This window comes from Equus asinus, chromosome 21 (genome assembly GCF_041296235.1).
Source record: "Equus asinus isolate D_3611 breed Donkey chromosome 21, EquAss-T2T_v2, whole genome shotgun sequence".
Lineage (NCBI taxonomy): Eukaryota > Metazoa > Chordata > Mammalia > Perissodactyla > Equidae > Equus > Equus asinus.
In genome coordinates this window covers 44,665,111-44,683,310 of record NC_091810.1, presented here as the reverse complement: position 1 = coordinate 44,683,310, position 18,200 = coordinate 44,665,111, and the positions used below count along the sequence as shown (strand labels likewise).

At 43.6% G+C, this 18,200-nt stretch overlaps 1 protein-coding gene across 1 annotated transcript in view; it reads left to right on the top strand.

Moving 5' to 3' along the window:
• CACNA2D3 (calcium voltage-gated channel auxiliary subunit alpha2delta 3) overlaps positions 1-18,200 on the top strand; it is an 824,272-nt gene that overhangs the window by 732,423 nt on the left and 73,649 nt on the right. The window contains exons 28-29 of the mRNA XM_044754812.2: positions 12,580-12,641; positions 13,637-13,681. Coding sequence (XP_044610747.1) covers positions 12,580-12,641; positions 13,637-13,681 — 107 coding nt within the window. The remainder of the gene's footprint in view (positions 1-12,579; positions 12,642-13,636; positions 13,682-18,200) is intronic.

The window sequence follows — 18,200 nt, the reverse complement described above, 5'->3', positions numbered from 1 at the left end:
GGAAGAGGCCAAGCTCCAGTGTCCAGCCACTTCCCAGGCCTGCTCCAGAGAGGAGTGTGTTGGGGAGTAGTCCCCTCTCCTCTGGGAGCTGCTTCCCACCCCCAACAACCTTGGATTTCGACCCAGGGGAGGAGTGGGGAAGGTGGACACCTGCAGGAACGTCATGGCGCAGGTCTTTCCCTCCTCAGCTTCCGGAGGATTCTCTTCTCTTTCCAGTCAGATCATCTTTCCTGTGCCATCTGGAGACAGGGAGGAACTGGCCCAGGCAGTTCCCAAATCATCCCTCCATGAGATTCCTTGGGGCCTCAGCTTTTGAGACTCAAAACTGCAGAGTTTACTCCTTTGTTCTCTGAGTTCCTCTATACCCTCCCTGCCCTGAGGCCCTAAGTGTGGAATGCTTCGCTGAGGGAATGGAGAAGAGCCAGGGGGTGCCAGGAAACTCTGGGAAGAATGTTGGTAACAACTGTGTTTCAAACTGTTAGCCCTCAAAGAAAGCATGAGAAGCAACTGATTAACTGCCTAGTGCCTGGAATACAGTGCATTTGCTTTTTCATTCATTCGTTCCATTTTTATCAAAAGCCTACTGGGTGACAAGCAACCTTTGTGGAATGGATAAAGGTCTGAGTTGAGGGACATTGAGGCCAGGCAGCCTGGCTCACCACTGAGGCCTCTGTTTACAGAGAGTGGTCTTGGGGGTGGGCCCTGCTGAGAAGTTCCCTGCCAAATCAGAAAAGGAAGTGCCTGCCCCACCCCCGCAGCCCACCCTGGCCATGCACAGGGACCTGACTAGCGCAACCTCTTCCGAAAGCCTGTTCAGGAACCCAGATGACAGGCTCAGGTGTTGCCAAGCACGTGTTTGGGAGCAATCACTTAATGACAGAAGATGGCTTTTCCATCCTCAACATCTGCCTGATTAAATTGTGGGACAAAACTGGTATCCTTCACTTCAAGGCTGATTCCCAAATATTCTAAGCTCCTGAGATTCCAAGAGGTTGGAGGAAAACAATGCTTGATTACTCCAAAATGCTGTCTGCCCCTCTCATTAATTCCTCCCCGTTCCCTTCTCCCTCTCTGCTCATAATCGCCTCGTGTGCAGCTACTCTGGGAGGATCTGCCTTGGGCCAGGTCTGCTATGGCCAGATACATCTGCCACCCAGGTGTTTGACTTTAGAGTGAGTATCTAGATGGCCAGAGGGAACCAGGCCCAGTGGATGCTGAACTTGCCTCTCCAGGCTGCCTTGCTGATGAGCACACAGTCTTCCCTTGGCTGTTTCTGTTCTTGTTCTTTCCATGTCAAATGAAAGGGAGACACTGGATGGAAATTGGGAATGATCACCAGTTTTTGTTTGAACGTCCTCGTTAGGTCCTGGTCATTGTCTTGTAAAGACTAGGGAAGTTTCGCTTCTTCACTTGCATCGGCCGTGCAGGTGGTCTTGTAGTTCTCAGACTCTCCAGGCTCATTGCCAGCTTGGGATTGTGCGTGTGACCTAAAGTGTTCTCTCCACCCTCCCTCTTCACCTGCTCACTACATGCTCATGAATTCCTACTCATCCTACAGGTCCTGACTCTTTATTGAGTACTTCCCTAACTCTACCTCCAGAGAAGGCAATGTGTTCCCAGAGTCATCTTAAGCTCATGGCCCAACCACATGAACAAATCAGTCATCAATATCTGGAAAAGACAGAACCAATTTGAATTCTCTGATACTTGGTGCAACTATTCTGGATTGTTTAAATAGAGAATAATGTGTGATTATCCTGAAGCTTCCAGTCTGCATTTCATCTGACAGAAAAATCACAGAGCGCGAGCTAGAACTCATAGTTGTGTAAACCTCTTTGACTTCACTCTCTAAGGTGAAAACAAGGGTAAAGATCACTTCCCAGGAGGGAGATTTTAGGCCTATAACTGACCTCTCTAATCCTCGGTCTTTTCACAGATAAAGTGTGGTTGGGAGGACTGCCTACCTTGAACAGTGTTGTGAGGTTTGGCTAGAAAGTATCTAAAGCTTCTAGCAGCTGCCTGGCACGTAGTATGGGGGTTAATAAATGGTATTAATTACTGTTATTACTGCTTTTACTACTACTATTATTATGTGGTATATGACTAAATTTATAAAGTAATTTTCACTGTGGATTATGTCTTATGTAATTTGGAGACATTTCTAGTGAGCAGGGAAACACGTCTCATGAAATAATTCATTTGCAAGCAAAATCAAAACATTTTGAAATTTACCAGGCCAAAATGATGGAGCCTGGAGGTTGAAGGGTGGGCAGTACCTGGCAAATCTCAGAACTCCAGGCTTCCCCCAGTCAGGATGGGTTAGAAACAAGACCACACCTCTCGCTCCCAACTCTGCTACCCTTGCCTGGTGGAAGCCCATCGTCTCTCACCTGGTTGGACAAACGCTCCTGACTACTCACCTGTGCCCCTCACACACACCATGCAGCCCATCACCTTCACCAGCAGGTGTTTCCAAAGCACATACCTGTTCACACCTCACATACCTGTTCATACCTCACATCCAGGTTCCCTGGATGGGAACCTTTCCTTGGCTTCCCTTTTCCCTCAGGACAGAGTCTAAGACACTTGGATGGCAAAGGTAGATCTCCGAAAAAAGAATACTGTCTTTGAAGAGCTGATGTCACCATCGGCACAGCATCCAACCATCCAGTCATTCATTCAATGTGTATGCGCAGAGCCTGCCTGGGCAGGGCACTTTTCTCAGTACAGAGAACACAGGTGTAAAGGAACAGCCTCTGCCCTCAAGGAGCCTACCTCTAGTCAGGTGGGAATGAAACACAATGAATAATATGTAATGCAATTTAATGCCAAATATTGATAAATGCTTTGAAGAAAAATAGGAAAGATTGACTATTAACAAGAAGACCATCAGAATGTCCCATAGACCAAGCAGAGTCAGGTTTATTCCCTACTCCTTGAGGGGGAACATCTCCCTGACAGGGTCTTAGCAGTGTCCCAGAAAGGGGAGGTGGGGCAGGTGTGGACCGGGTTCTGGGGTCTGGGTGGGTCTCTCAGTGTGGGGCTCTGATTGGCATTGGACTACTTTAAGAATGGTGGACCTCTCAATCTTGATAAATCAATAGTTACTTGATAAGTGAGCAGTTTCCCTAGTTGTCCTAATAAGTCTGTTGTTCAGATAAATTGATTTTGATAAGTTTCTTAAGTAAATCATGAAGTATTTTTACTTGATTATAGACTTATCTTTCTGAGCAAGAATTTTCTGGAACGAATAGGAAAGTCATGAAAGTCATGTTGATGGAGGTGGCTTTGGTTCCCTGTGCTGACATTCAGCTATCTCAGCGCTCTCAGGGCTAAGCGTGCAACAGAGGTCACCCCAGGTCATTACCTGGGGTGTGTCGTGCAACTCTCAGTATGGGCTTGCCAGATTTAGCAAATCAGAAATATTTTGTCTGGCAACCCTATTGGAGTGCGGTGAATTTTTCAGTGAATTGTCTATATATTAAATCTAGATTGTCAGCTTCTCCTACAGCATCAGAATAACTTGCAGCATCCAGACCATGTTCCCACAAGGCATCAGCTAAGCTGAGCTGAGCTGCTCCCTTTGTACCAGCACAGGATGATCCCTCATTCCCCACAGTTCCCACTCAGCCCTGTGGGGACCTGAGTTTGGGAGCTCAGGAATGGACGCAGGCTCCCTCGGATGAGCTGGGTGTGTTTGGACAAGTCCCCTTCCTTCTCTGTGCCCTGGAACATGAGCTGGAGAGTCAGAGGAGCTGGACACATCCCTCCAGCTCTGTGAGCCACCCATGTGGATATTTGAGTGCTGCTGTGCATTAACTACAGTCACAAACATCCAGCTCAGAGGTGTTTGGCAAATATATGTGACCATTCTATTATGGGTTTTGAAATGTTTGGAAATCTGACCCCTGATTTTGTTATAATCTCTTTGGTAACTGTTATTAGGTGGTGACCTAATAAGAAATTATTAACTGGGGAGCTATAATTTGGAAGCTCATAATTTTCTTAATGGACATTGATTTGTGTAACCCTGATTAAAATACAATGAAGCCTGGGGCTTACATGTTTTATTCTGAAAGGTTGAAAGAATGGGAATTGACTCTAAAAATGTATTGGCTTGAAAACTTTATTGAAATAATATTATTTGAAGAGTTTTGTGAGCATAAAATGATCTGACAAAAACGATTCGATGCCAGCTCCAATGGCCTCAGAAAGCTGAGGGAATATAGGTTTCTTCAGATGAAGTCTGGAAAAATGCTTCCAGATTACCTCATGGGTGAAAAGAAAATTATTATTCCATTCCACAGCCCTGCTAATTCTTTTCAACGTTGATTCTGTCAAGTAATTAGAACCCAAATGGAGGAAACATTTGTAATTGTCATTTATTATACTTTACCTAAGGTGACTGCTCCCAAGAAGCTCTGACAGGACAAAAACAAAATGATTATGAAAGAAATGTGTAGACAAATGGCTCAGGCCTTCCTACACACACTCCCAGAAGCCAGTCACAGACAGTGGGTGAGGATGGTTCCATATTAAAATAGGCCTCCACAGCTATGAGTCTTCAAAGAAAATCTTCTGCTATTGCATTGTCAATCGAGTGATAATGAGTCCTGTCTACCCTCCCTCTCTCTCACCACGGACATATATCATGTAGCTCTTTGTTACTCAAAAGCATGTTTAAGAAAGATTACTCCCCCCTGCTTACCACAGGGAATACTTCAGAAGTGAAATATGCAATCAGTTAGGGGGTTATATTTAAAATACCTCCTCCCCTTTTATCACTGTATTTCTTCACTCGGCATAGGCTAAAAAATGAGGTGTGTCTGCTGCTGGGAGAATGTTTTTTTCCCCTGATTTCTGAAATAATGCCATACCTTGGAGGTTAATGTTCAGGCTTTACCAAGATATAATAAATGAATATTGCTTTGATCTAAATATTTTTCAAAAAGTTGTTGCCAATCCTTCTCCCTCCACTATAATCTTTTAAGAAAGCCTTTGGATTTGCCAGTCTGACACCCAGGGGGACGTGAGTGCAGCTGCCTTTTCTCCCCCGTCATCTTTGCGAGGATACTCTGTTCTCAGTTTCGCCCAAATTAGTCCCAGGATTTCAGTTGTCTTTTTTGTCCAACATTCCATCATGCGATTCATTAAAATCTTCACATGAAATATTTAACAGATGAGTTATGTCATAATTCACATTATGGTTTTAAGTTGTTATTCATGTGGTAAGTCATTTATCCTGGACATTAGCAGACCCCTGGAATGGGCTCATATTTGATATGAGGAAGGTTGGAGTTCTTTTCCTTGACGCTCCAGAACAGTGGCCTTATTCCAAACCCCCCGTTAATCGTGAAATATTCCAAAAAAGTGACATTCAGATTCACTGTTAGTTCTACTTGCAAGTAACTATTTTGAAAACAAACAGAAGAAAACATTTAAACAAATGTGGCTAGGCTAACAGCTATTACAGTTGACCCTTAATTAAGGCAAGTCGGAATTCAAATGTGCCAGGCCTTGTTACTCTCACTGCTAGCACTCATTGCCATTGTGCAGAAAGGAATGAAAATTCAGGGATTCTGTCAAAGAGGGGGCTGAGGACAGGGTGGGAGATAATAACCCAGCTTGTAAAAATAGCCACTATCTTGTTTGAGAAATATGACCAGTAAGGAGCTGATTTTCTGGATGAGATAATGTATGGCCAGCATATATTTGTAGAATTTGGGTTTTAAGAAAACTTGCTCCACTCCTATGTTCTGAAATACATGGGAAATCCCTAGCAGGTATTTTATTTATTAACTTATTCAGGTTTTATCTTCTCTAATGGATTGGACTCTATTAGAAGAAAATGCTCCTGTTTGTGGGCCAAGTCAGGGCAGCTCTGGGATCTGTTTGTCCGCCTGTCATTGGAGAGAAGTAACTGTCCACGTGCTGCGAGCAGTACCCAGTCTGTTGAGAAGCCCTGTGGCCAGGTAGCCTGGTTGATGAGCACGTGGAGCTGATGGTGCCAGTATCGGGGACAATAACCTTCTTGGATTCTGTACACTGAATCCAAGAGTTTCAGGGTGGAGCACACCTTTCATTAATCCTGAAGGGAAAAAAATTCATTCCAAAAGCTTGCTTAGCTGAAAGAGAATCATCGCCTTCCATTTTCTGCTTCATTTTGCCAGGGCTCACGTAGTCTTTTTTCTCTTCTTCAGTGTCATAATTTTATAGGGTGTTTACCCACCTTTATTACACCCTAAAAGCATTGCTAGCAGTGGACAGTATGGATTTATCATGGATGAATTTTCTGTTCAATCTCAATATATTGGCATGAATGGTGTACTTTGTGGTGAAATCCAAGAATAAAGGCTAAAAAACTCTTGGTACAAATCATAACATGAATATTGACAATACTCTCAAGCCTTTAGGGTGTTCTAATATACATTTGATTTTGTATCATTTACTCCCAACCCACAAAAGTTCTGTTCAGAAGCTAGAGCCAGTGTGGCTCTCTTTGTAGAGACAGAGAGGTGAAGTGAGGGACCCAAGGGCACACAGCAGTCTTAGAAACAGTGTTCACTTGGTAGAAATTTTCCTGGTTATAATTCGTTGATGGCGGCAGGATGGTTTTTCTCTCTCCTGGATGCGCTCTCCGTTTGTATATGAATACATTGTATGGAAGTAGGGGCGTTTGTGTGAACTTGTGTGCCAGACATGGTGAGCACTATTTTACAAACCGGATTTGTGCTCCTAGGGGTATGTTGCAAGTTGAGGCCAACCCCATAGAAAATTATTTCTAAATGAATACAATATGAAAAAGTTATTTTATTTCTAATTTTACTTGTAACATTGTTCTTTGGTGAGTCTCAGATTACATTTGAATGCATGTCTATTAACCTGATATGAGATGCATGCATGATTTCATCTTGAATGTATTTGAATATAATAGCACTGGAAATGTAATTTGTATTCTCAAATTTTATAAGCAAAATAAATAAATCTTGGGGGTGGTAGCCACATTGAGCATATTGCATCGATTTCTTTGGGTTTCTCTCAAACTAATTACCAACTTCCCCTTGCAAATCCAGGTCTTCTCACACCAGCAGTTCTATCTGATCTAAATCCTCCGTACCTAAGTCATCTTCATTTCTTCCACCTCATGGGAGTAGGTAGCGTGGACAGGTCTGTGGAGAACTTTATGTTTGATTCTTAAGGAGTGCTAGTGTCCTGTGATCCTGTTATCACTGATCACTGTCCAACAGAGCCACCTGCAATGATGGAAATGTTCTAGATCTGCATGGTCCAATACAGTAGTCACCAGCCCCACTGAGCACTGAAAATGTGACTAGTGCAACAAAGGAAGTAAATTATTAATTTTTTAAATTTTAATTTAAGTGGCCACACTAGCCACATGTAGCTAGTGGCCACCAATTTGGACCGGAACATTTGAGGTCAGCTGTCTGTTCCAGTTCAAGTGCACTAATCATTGACATTCTGCAAATGAAATGGCTGTATGTTTTGGTGCTTGGACAATGCTCTTTGCTCATCTTCATCAGCTCTGAGCATCCTGAAGTGTGATCCTCTCTTCAGTGGTTTGCCTGCCCTCCCCACGCTCCACCTCTGGCTGTTGCATCCCTCATGTTGCATCCTTCAAGACAACGACCATCCAGCACATACTGTGTTTCTGATGAACATGGGAGGAAAAGAAGGAGGGAAAAAGTAGGCTAGAAGGAAGTTAGAAAGTTAGGGAAAGAGGAAGTCTGGAAGGAAGATACTTCATGGAAGGTCAGTGGTCTGTATTGCTGAGCTAAGTCTGTACTCAGGCCCGCTTAGAGTATTGAGATGAGTTACAGAAACAGTAACCTGCGTAGTTCAAATCAAAAGAGATGTCAGTGCTTCAGCTGCCTGAGTATTTTGTGTGAAGAACTCTGGGCCTCTTGGGGATGGCAATCCTCATGACAATGATTTTGGTGTTTTGCTGGTTTCCAAAGACCATCCCAGTATCTTAGTGTCGCTGTCCTAGGAGGCTCACACAATATTGGCTTGTTGGAAAAGATCACAAGGGATACTTTTTTCTGCATCTATTCTGTTCTTGGGAGGTGAGTAAGGTGCCACCAGATGCTGTCATGGAAAGGGGACTCTGTCTCTATCCTTGTGGTGGAAGTTCCTACCAGGGAGCCGGGGAATGCTCGCCTTCAAATGGAAGGAAGGAGCGCATGAACTCCCAGAGAAATATGTTGATGATTTTCTGGACCGTCTAAAGAATTTCAAACCCCAGGAATGGTGTTTTTATTTTCTGCATTCTCTTTGGGACTTAGGTTTCGCTAAAGTATCTTATGTCCTTGTTTTTCTTATTAAATGAGCAAGATTGACTTGAATCAGAATATACTGTTATGGCTTGAAATGTTGTTGAAAGAACCAAATGGACGGGCATGACAAATATCTCAGGTTCCATTTGGGATATAGGAGGGGTCAGGGGAGAGAGTGGGACTTGCTGAAGTAATAATGACTTTTTTCTGATAAAAGTTGAAGAAAGAAAAAAATACACGTGGAACAAAACAAAGGAAAATAGTGAAAGGGAGCTAGATTTCTGTTTGTGGAAGCTCATGTTTGTTTTTCTGAATAGAGTTGGCCATAGAATGCTCTTAAGCACTTTTGTTTGTTTGTGAGGGAGAATTTTTATTCTGTTTTTTTGGTATGGGTCCCCCCCCTCCCCCCCCCACTTTAAATCACGTTCATGCTTAAGAGATAATTAGCCTAATGCACCAAGTGGCTGTGGCTGCCTAACCCGTCTCACTCTCCTTGTCTCCCACTGGCTGGGCCATTTCCCTAGTACTTCCTCCTCAAGGCTTGCATGGTGGACTTTCTAAAATATAGATCTGAGGTCCTGCCCCTTCTCTACTTAAAACATCTTAAATGGCCCCTCAGACCCTACAGCAAATCTCAGCAAACTTGTTCTGTAAAGGGCCAAACAGTAAGTACCATAGGCTTTGTGAGCCATTCAGTCTCTGTTGCAATTCCTCAACATTGCCGCTGTGCCATGGACAGTGTGCAGGCAAATGAGTGTGGCTCTGTCCCAATAAAACTTTATTTACAAAAAGAGGCTGGATTTGGCCCTTGAGCCAACCCCTAGCCTACGGGATATTCTTTAGAATCGTTGGCCTGAGATTCAAGACCTTTTGCCATTTGACCTCAGCCTGCACAACCAAGTCCAGCTCCCGTTCTTTCAAGCATCAGAAGACACCATGGTCTTTTAAAAGGCTCCATACTTTTACCTGTGCTGTTTCTGCACTTGGATTACCATCTTCTTCCATTCTTACTTTTCCTGTGAGTTAGATCTCCATGTCTTACCTTACACAAAGCTCTCACCAACTCCCCTAGGCCAAGCCCACCCCATCCTCTGTGCTCCGTGGTTCTTTGTTTATGCTTCTGACATCACACTTACCATGTGGTCACTCCCCACCTAGATGCTGACGGGGCATCTGGTCTCATTCCCCTTTGTACTTAGCTTGGAGCTCAGCACAGAGAAGACCACTGAACCAATGGTCATGAAGTTGACCCACCAATGGGCTTGTGACTCTCCTCATCAGAGAGAAGTATATTAACTTGTAGGTGAAAATACTACAAACCCAGATGTGCTGTGGGAAGCCAGGGGCCAGAATAGCTGGAGGGGGCATGAGGATCAGTCAGCAAAAACACAGCCAGGGCAAAACCAAGCACACCCATTGCAGTCAGGACTGTCTGGGAAGCCCTTTGACATGGACCTCATGGCCCAGACAGGGAGTGAGTGAGGAGCGAGGGAAGTGGCGTCTAGTTTAGGGCATCAGGACCAGGGAGAGGATGCAGCCTGCTGGAGGGAGATCAGAGAGAAGCAGCCTGCATGATTAATGGGATGGAGGGACTGACTCATGAGGAAAGATTAAAGCACTCTGAGGAGCTGGGGTACAGACCGAAAGGGGCAGATGATAGCAGGCTGCAAGTATGTGAGATGGGTAAACACCCAGGAGGGAGCAGCTAGCGTCATTAGGGAGGTGAAAACAGGGGCTCCATCAGAAAATGGGAGGGGTGCTTAGAAAGGGCACGGGTCACTGATGGGGGAACCCAGTAGATGATGGGTGGGGTTGGGGCAACTCTGGGCTGCTGGAACTAGAAACACCGTGGAAAGGTCACTGTGGTGTAACTCTTTCAGGGACTCCCCTGCTTTTATCCTACAGGGTCTTGAAACCTGCCGTGGCTGTTGACCTTGGCCCTAAGAGGTGGCCTCTGAATTACTCTCTGACTACCAGCCTGGGAAGAGCTGCGAGAGGATAGCCGCAGAGGGGGACACACAGAGGAAGAGGGAGAAACTCATTTTCTACCTTCTCTTAGATACCAGTGATTGGATGTCACAACAATTTTGAGGCCCTCTGCTCTGAAGTCAGTTTTCTGCCGCGCCTCCCTGTCTCTGGTAGAACTAAAGATACTCATTCCCAGCCCCTTCTTAAGCATAAGGCAGGCTCTCACCTCTGCTGCTCGTGGATCCGAGCAAAACCCAGCTCACACCTGGCTCACAGCATCCTCGGTTGGCTCATCCCCAGCAGGGATATGGCCCATCAGGCGTTTTGGAAGAGAAGATTTATTTGAAACTGTAGTAAACAGCTCTCGGGCTCCAAAATCAGCTTCCTTCAGGTATTCTCTGAAATTTTCTCCAGAGCTAGGAAGGGCAGCTCCTGTTTTAGACTGACAAAGTGATAGATCCTTGCTGGCCAATTTGCTAGGGACCATAGAGCAGCCGTGCCCAACCCTTGCTGCACATTCACCCGGGGCGCTTTTTAAACATACCCATACCTAGACACCACTTTCAGAAATTCTAATTTAAATGGTCTTGGTGCAGAAGGGGACAGCACCCAGGCATCAGTACTTTCTCTTGAAGTTCTTGGGTGGTTCTCTGTTGAGAACTGCCACTGAAAAACCCTTTATTTGGGTGTGATTATAATTCATGTTGCTGTTACTCCTCCATCTTTTTCTATAACTACTGACTATAATCATCTAAAAGGTTTTTTAAAAAGCAAGCATTTACCAATGGATTGTCTGTGTGTTCAGCACCAAATGTGTGCTTTGCAGGGATCCAGTGGGGAGCGAGAACAGGTCCCTGCCTTTGGGGAGCTTATGGTCCAGGGTGTGGAGGACACTGAGGGCTAAGCAGGATGGACACAGGCTGCTGGAATGGTGCATTTCAGAGACTTCCCATTCTGCATATTGCATATTGCTAAGCTATGTTTGGCTCTAATCTTATGCTAGAATCTGACCTTCTAAGTCCAAAGATAGAGGATGAGTCTCTCCAAATGTACGTACCTCCAGTCAACCTTGACTCTCAGGGCTTGCTTCAACAATTTCTTTAGGAAGTGGAAATGCATTTGAAAGTTATAAGGGTAATAGCTGAAGACCTTCATGAATCTCCAGGCTCCTGGAGCCAGCACAGCAATGATTACCCAAGTAGGGGGTCTAACATGTGGCATGCAAGATTTTAAGAGAATATGAGTGAACTTTTTTTTTGTAATTGTGTATTTCTTTTGATGGGTATTATTACTTAGGTTGAACTTACTTTAGGTATTTAAGTAAAGGAAAAAAGTGTGGAAAAATAAATAACAATACTCTTGGTATGCAGATAAGGCAAAAATTGGGGAGGTTGTGTGCAACGGACTGAAGTTTACAAAACTGCCCTGGGTGGGGAGTCCAGCATTTCCCGTACAAAGTCTCATTCTTTCTTTCCAGCTCCTCTCCAGTTTTCTCATCATCTGACAAGCTTTTTGCCCTGACTTGAGCACTTTTCTGAAGTGGTTTCAAGAGTCACATTGTCTTGGCTTCATCGAGAGAAATATTGTGAGCTTATTCATGTCTTAGATCTGAGGTTCCACCAAATTCTACTTCCCAAAGTTTCATCCTTTCTTAACCTCTTTCATGTCTGTATGTTTCTCTCACTGGAAGTAAGATTGCCTCTTGCTTTAGGGAGTTTTTCACAGATAAGCAAAGAATTGTATAATTCCACCAGTTGTGGGGGAGAGGTCATTGAGATGTGGATACTGGGGGCCACTTACGCTAGGTCACATCATAGCAAAGTGACTCGCTTCCGAATACCTTCCTCATGACAAGTGCTTTTCAAATGTTATATCTCAAGAACACACGCCTAGTACACATTTTAGACATGTAAGTTCCTACAGTAATAAGTGTAACAGGAACTCTGAAGAAACAGTGATCTTTTGAATATCTTTTTTTTCATTCCTGTTTTCATCTTGTGTTGGGGAGGGTGACTTGAGGTGACCACAAGTATATGAATTTTAGAAATACTCGAGTGGCATGTCTCCAAACAGCCATCAGCGCTGTGCTCAGCTTGTTCTTTATCAAGAGTTCTCCGAGTCCAGGTAATGTTGAGAATTCCTAACCTGAAAGATGAAATGTCTTAGTTGGATGCTTCACAGTAGATTTCGTTTTTAAGTGTTCTTATCTGATATGCTTACCTCAGCTTCTTGCCATAATGGGTAATTTTCAGTGATAATCTTAAATAATTGTGTAAAGGGATCCCTAATGCCTTGTTTTGTTTATAATTTGTCCCAGCTGTAGGCATTCAGATGAAACTTGAATTTTTCCAAAGGAAGTTCTGGACTGCCAGCAGACAGGTAAGTTATAATCAGCATATTGAAGCATTAGCAACACTGTTATTATACAGGTGTTCACATTTGGGTACCCGGAGTCTAAAAGTGCCAGATTTCCGACGAATGTTTGTAAAATGAACTGCTGACTGCTCAGATTACCTTTCATTTCACTGCAAAATGAAGGGCTGTCAGCATGTTAGACACCACATGCTGGGACAGCGGGGAGTTTTCTCCTACAAACTGTTTTAATTGTGAAATCAAGGTAGTGACTTTCCAAAGGAGAAGTTTTTCTTTTAAATCTTGGGGACTTTTGTGAATTTTCATAGTGACTTTTTTCTAATCTTGTGGTGCCCTGTTGTTTATCTGTGAATCTCTTTATTGCACTTTTGAAGGCCTTTGCATAATTAAATTTGACTAAACATGCATCTGCCTTCTTTGGCCAGAGGGCTTCTCTGCCTTGGAGAATCTGGGAGCATTCTTTTCTTGCACTATACTCTCTGTACTAAGTCGTCTCAGTGGTATTTATTCAGTAATTCGGCAGAAATGGCAACTGATAAGTTGCCTCCATCTGCCCAGTTCTCAATGTTACAATGTTATATCATTTCTTAAATGAAGATACTTTGGGAAACCATAAACTAAGGACACAGACAGGAGTGGGAATTTTTTTTTTAATTTACTGGAGATTAATTTAAAATTAAATAATTACATAATTATATTTCTTGTTACTTAAAGATTTAATATCTTAAAAAGGTATCAGTATTGAACAACAACATAAATTAAAATGAAAAAGAGCCAGCCTCCCTCCAAAATTGTCCTTTACGTTGTTATTTGGAGTTGATATGATCCGAGAAAGAGCAGGCAAGACTCACCGTGGAGCATTCCTTTGGATGAAATTTGGTATTTGCATAACAGGCAAGGACTTTGATAGCTTGTCTCCCAGTGGCTAAGTGGCAGCCACAGTAGACGCTGGGATGGCCAAGTAACACGTTTCCCCTTGCTTTCCCCCTCCTCCCACACAGTGCGCCTCTCTGGATGGCAAATGCTCCATCAGCTGCGATGACGAGGTAAGATGGCCTCCTGGCCTTGTGTCTGGCCTGGCCAAGGGGAGGTGACAGAGAGTGCTTTCTCACCAAGGAATGCCACCGTCCACAGAGCCAGGTCTGACAGATTGCTCTGGGCCAGTCTCCAGAAACCCAAAGACATTTGCTTTGTTTCTTTTTTTCCCCCAATCAGACCATTTATAAGAGCTGGAGAAATGTGCTTTAAATGTCCCACGGACAGCACTATTGGAATTTTGGCATTTTATAAGAAGTAATACAAATTACTGCCGTTTCAAGCTCACGTTACAATTCTCAAAGCTTCTGCCCTGTGCACGGTGTTATCTCTATCCTCATAACAACCCAAGGAAATAGGTAGGAATTATTGTCCTGTTTTGCAGATAAGAAAACTGAGGATCAGAGAAATGAAATGACTTGCTTAATTTCATGTAGTAAATGAACGGAAAAACTAGGAGTTGAAAACTCAGAATTTTTCATTTTAGCATTGTGTTTCCCTCCTACAACTCCTTTTCCCTCCCTTCCTTCCTCTCTCTTTATCTCTCTTTCTCTCTGGGAGGAGGAATTTGAATCCCACATGTAACAATAGAAGAAAAAAATGTACCACTGCCATAAGTGTGTCCACTGGACTTGTGTTTCATAGCATTCAATCCCACACACCATGTTTTGGAGTGAGCAATTGTGTGGTGGCCTTTTCACCTGGGTTTACGTAGCCAATCTCTCTCAGTGTTAGCTAAACATTAGTCAATACATAAGCTGTAACTTCCAATAATCATGTATTTATATTCCTTCTGTATACCACAAGGTTTAAAGAAATCCTAACCAAACATAATTTCAACACAGAAAATATAGATTAGAAGTAGATTTCAAAAAAGTAGGCAAATGAAAAACAAATAGAGAAATATAAAAGGGAATACAGGATGAAATTAAAACATACAATGCTCGGTCCCCAAAGGTCTGGCTACCAGTTTAAAAAAAATCATAACTATTTTATGAATTCCTATCCAAAGAATAAAAGCCGATCATTCAGCTTTTTAGCAGAAGCCTGACTTTTTCTGACCATTAGATCACAACAAATTTTCCTTTAGGAAAGAGCACCCTGTGATGTTTTATGATCAACGCCAATTCAGTAAGTTTGGGGATGCTGTTCCTAGCATAGTCAAGTGGCCTCAAAGCTCTCCTCTGTCTTTGAGACATTTATTGTCATTTTGGGGTGTTTGACTCAAGAACAACACAGCTCAATAATAATATTGATTAATCAGTGTCACGAGCCCCTGTGTTACATCCTTTACTTGCATGGTAGGTGTAATTACTAATCCCATTTACAGTAAGAGAACTGAATATAGTTCATTGGTTAGTTGGGTGACTATATGGTGGTTGCCTGGTGGGATGGTGTTGGTTTGGATAGTTGGTTCATTGGTTGGTTGGTTAGTTGGCTCATTGGGTAGGTGTCTGGTTGGTTGATAAGTTGGTTACTGGTTGGTTGGTTGAATGGTAAATGGATAGTTGGTTAAACAATTTGATGAATAAAGCCAGAAGCAGTAACCTTCCTACAACCCACTCTGCCTCTGTGCACCCTCACATATACAAACAAATGGAAATGACAACTTGAATAGTCATCAAATCCACAATTAAAATTAGCTTTTTAAAAAAAAAAAGTGGAAATGGATCCCCACTTAGAGTTAGAAACATCCAATATATGTTTGCTGTTCAATGACTGATTTCACAGGTGGTATAGAATGATCATTAAAGGTACAGGCTATAGAGTTAGGATAGCTTCAAATTGTGACTCTGATAGTAATAAACTATGTGACCTTGGGCAAGTTTCTAAACCTCTGTCTGCCTTAATTTCCTCAACTATACAATGGGGATAAAATATCCGCCTGACAGAATAAAGGTGAGGAATGAATGAGATGATACGTGAAAAATGCATGGCACAGCTCCTGGCAAATGGTAAGAACTCGGTAACTGTTAGTTATAAACCCAAAATGTCTGCAGACTTTTTCTTCTCTTAGAGTAGTGGTTCACCTGAGTCTAAAACCTCAGACAGCAATCGCATATGCACTTTAACCAACTGACAACTTCTCTGGGCATACTAAGCACAAGCTATGATGCCTCCCTTGCTACTAATGATCTCCATTAGCAGCTATTGGGATAAGCCCCCAATCAAATGTCATTTACAAGTTCTGATACTTTGAAAATTAGGCATTGAATTTGGTCTGATTTCTGAACTTGATCTGATGCTTGAATGTCCTGATTTTGTACTTTAAAACTGCCATCCATTTCCCATTTTGACTCTAAGTTTTGGCTTCAGGCAACCAATTGACATAGTTTTAAATGGAAAAGCCAGCCCTGCCTTCCCACTGAGGCCCCTTTCCAACCTTTCAGCAGACTCTTTCCATGTGTCATTCTCCTTTCATAACTTTTAATTAAGCCTTTGAGACCATGTCCCTCCTCTCCCCCAACTGCCCTGTAGTGATCAGGTCCCCATTAAAAACAGCTGTGGGGGCTCATTAAGTTCACATGCTTCTGGCTTCTCCTCTGCACTGAAGACCTGGCCCAACTTCCTCAGACTTATCAGACACGCTTTGCCGTGGATCCACTCCAGCTCCTCTGTCTCTCCCATCAGTGGACTCCCTGGGCTCTGGCTGGAGTGCCCTCTGCTGGTGGGTGGAGTCTGTATGGCCAGGTGTCTTCTCATCTTGCAGAGATGCATCTTTGCTTGGCCCAGGCAGCGCCTGAGCCACGCGACTTGGAGGGCCTGGCTCTGAGCCTGACTGAAGACTTTTACAGAGCTCCATTTCACCCAGGGAGAGTGTTAACTTCAGAGTGCAGAGGCAACACCTCATATGCTCACTCATTCCTTCAAGACATGTTTACTGAGCACTTCTATGTCCCTGTTACCTCTGACCACTGGAGATTCAATGGGAAGCAGAGTCAGAACTGGCCCCTTCCCCTCCAGGAGCTAACTGGTTATCAGGGGAGATAAACAAATGTGATTATCAATTGTGAGGAATGCTTCGAATTAAACTAATGAGAGGTGGTCAGGTGAGGGGTCTCTGAGGAGGTAACATTTAAATCAACTGAAGGTAGAGAAGGAGATGACATTGAAGACAATGCCCAGCGCATGAGAATTACTTTACAGGCAGAGATCACCACATGCCTGCAACGTGCTGAGGTGGCAAAGAGTTACTGTGGTCTATGGAGACACAGTTGACTCAGATGGAAGGGAAGAAGGAAGGCCAGGCCCACCTCTGGTCTCAGACTGACCCATGGGAACCATTGTCTTCTCACTCCTCTCATTCTCTTCTCCACTCATCTTTCCAATGGCCACCATCTCCTAGTGAGGGCACCAGTATTTTGCAAAGGAAGTGGGAGATGAGAAGTTTCTCTCCTACTGGGGCATTTGGAGGAGGTGTGAGGGCAGTGAGTGGATGGAAAATTTCATCTTCAAATTCATCTGTCAACCTCTTTTGTTCCAAAGGCATTGAAATTAATAATCATGATTAGACTTTGTAAGTCCTTGGAGGCATTTCCCCTGGAATCTGAAAGACCTCCTTGAAGCATGATGGGCTGGGTGAAGGGCGAGATCCAACTTGCCAGGTGCCTCCACCTCCGGAACCACCCAGCCCAGCCTTGGGGGGATTGAGGGTCATTGGAATAGCTCTTGAGGGCAAGGGCACAGGGGACCCCTACCAGGTACTTCTTTCCAAAGTGATTCCTTTGTAAAAATTTTTCAAAAGACAGTATTTTGATGTGATAGTTGATCTGTGATGGAAAGATCCGTCAAGTGGTGTGAAGTAAGGCTCAGTTTGTTCGACAGTTGAAATGGGAGGGATCAGATTGTGAGACCTGGAGACCTTACCCGTAGTAAGGAGTGGCCTCTTTGTATGCCTGTGATGCAGAGGCACAGGTCCCATTCTCAGGTGTAAGGACCTAGCTCCCCTCTTGCCCCTTCCTCTCTCGCTCTCTCATCAAAATGAAAATAACAGGCAGTACAATACTGGCTTCTAAGTGAGTTGTTTCAATTCCTTGCTCAGGGTGCACCAATCAAAACAAACAAAAGACATCCCTCAAAACAAAGGCAAAACAAAAAGCAACAAAGCTCAGCTAACCTGCCTGCACAACCTCTTGCTATGAACTATGGAATGAATTCCCTTTCTGAGAAACTCTGAATTTATAGCATTCGGATACTTCCACAGATGACACATAGTAGGTGACGGATAAACATTATTTGCTGAGTGGATGTCATCGCAGGTTCTTCGAGGACCTTCTGTGCACAATGCACTTTATGCTGTACTCAGCACTTTACACTCACCCTCCCACTTAATCTTCTCAACGACCCTACTTAATAGTTGTTGCTATCTCCATCTTTCGGATAAGAAAACTGAGACTCAGAGTGTTAAAAGGCTTTGCTTAAGGTCACGCTGATAGCAATGTCAGGGTCTCTGATTCTCAAGCTAGTATCTTAGCCTCAAGGCTAACACCACCTTCCAGTTAACACAGCTTGGCGCACCATTTCTCACTC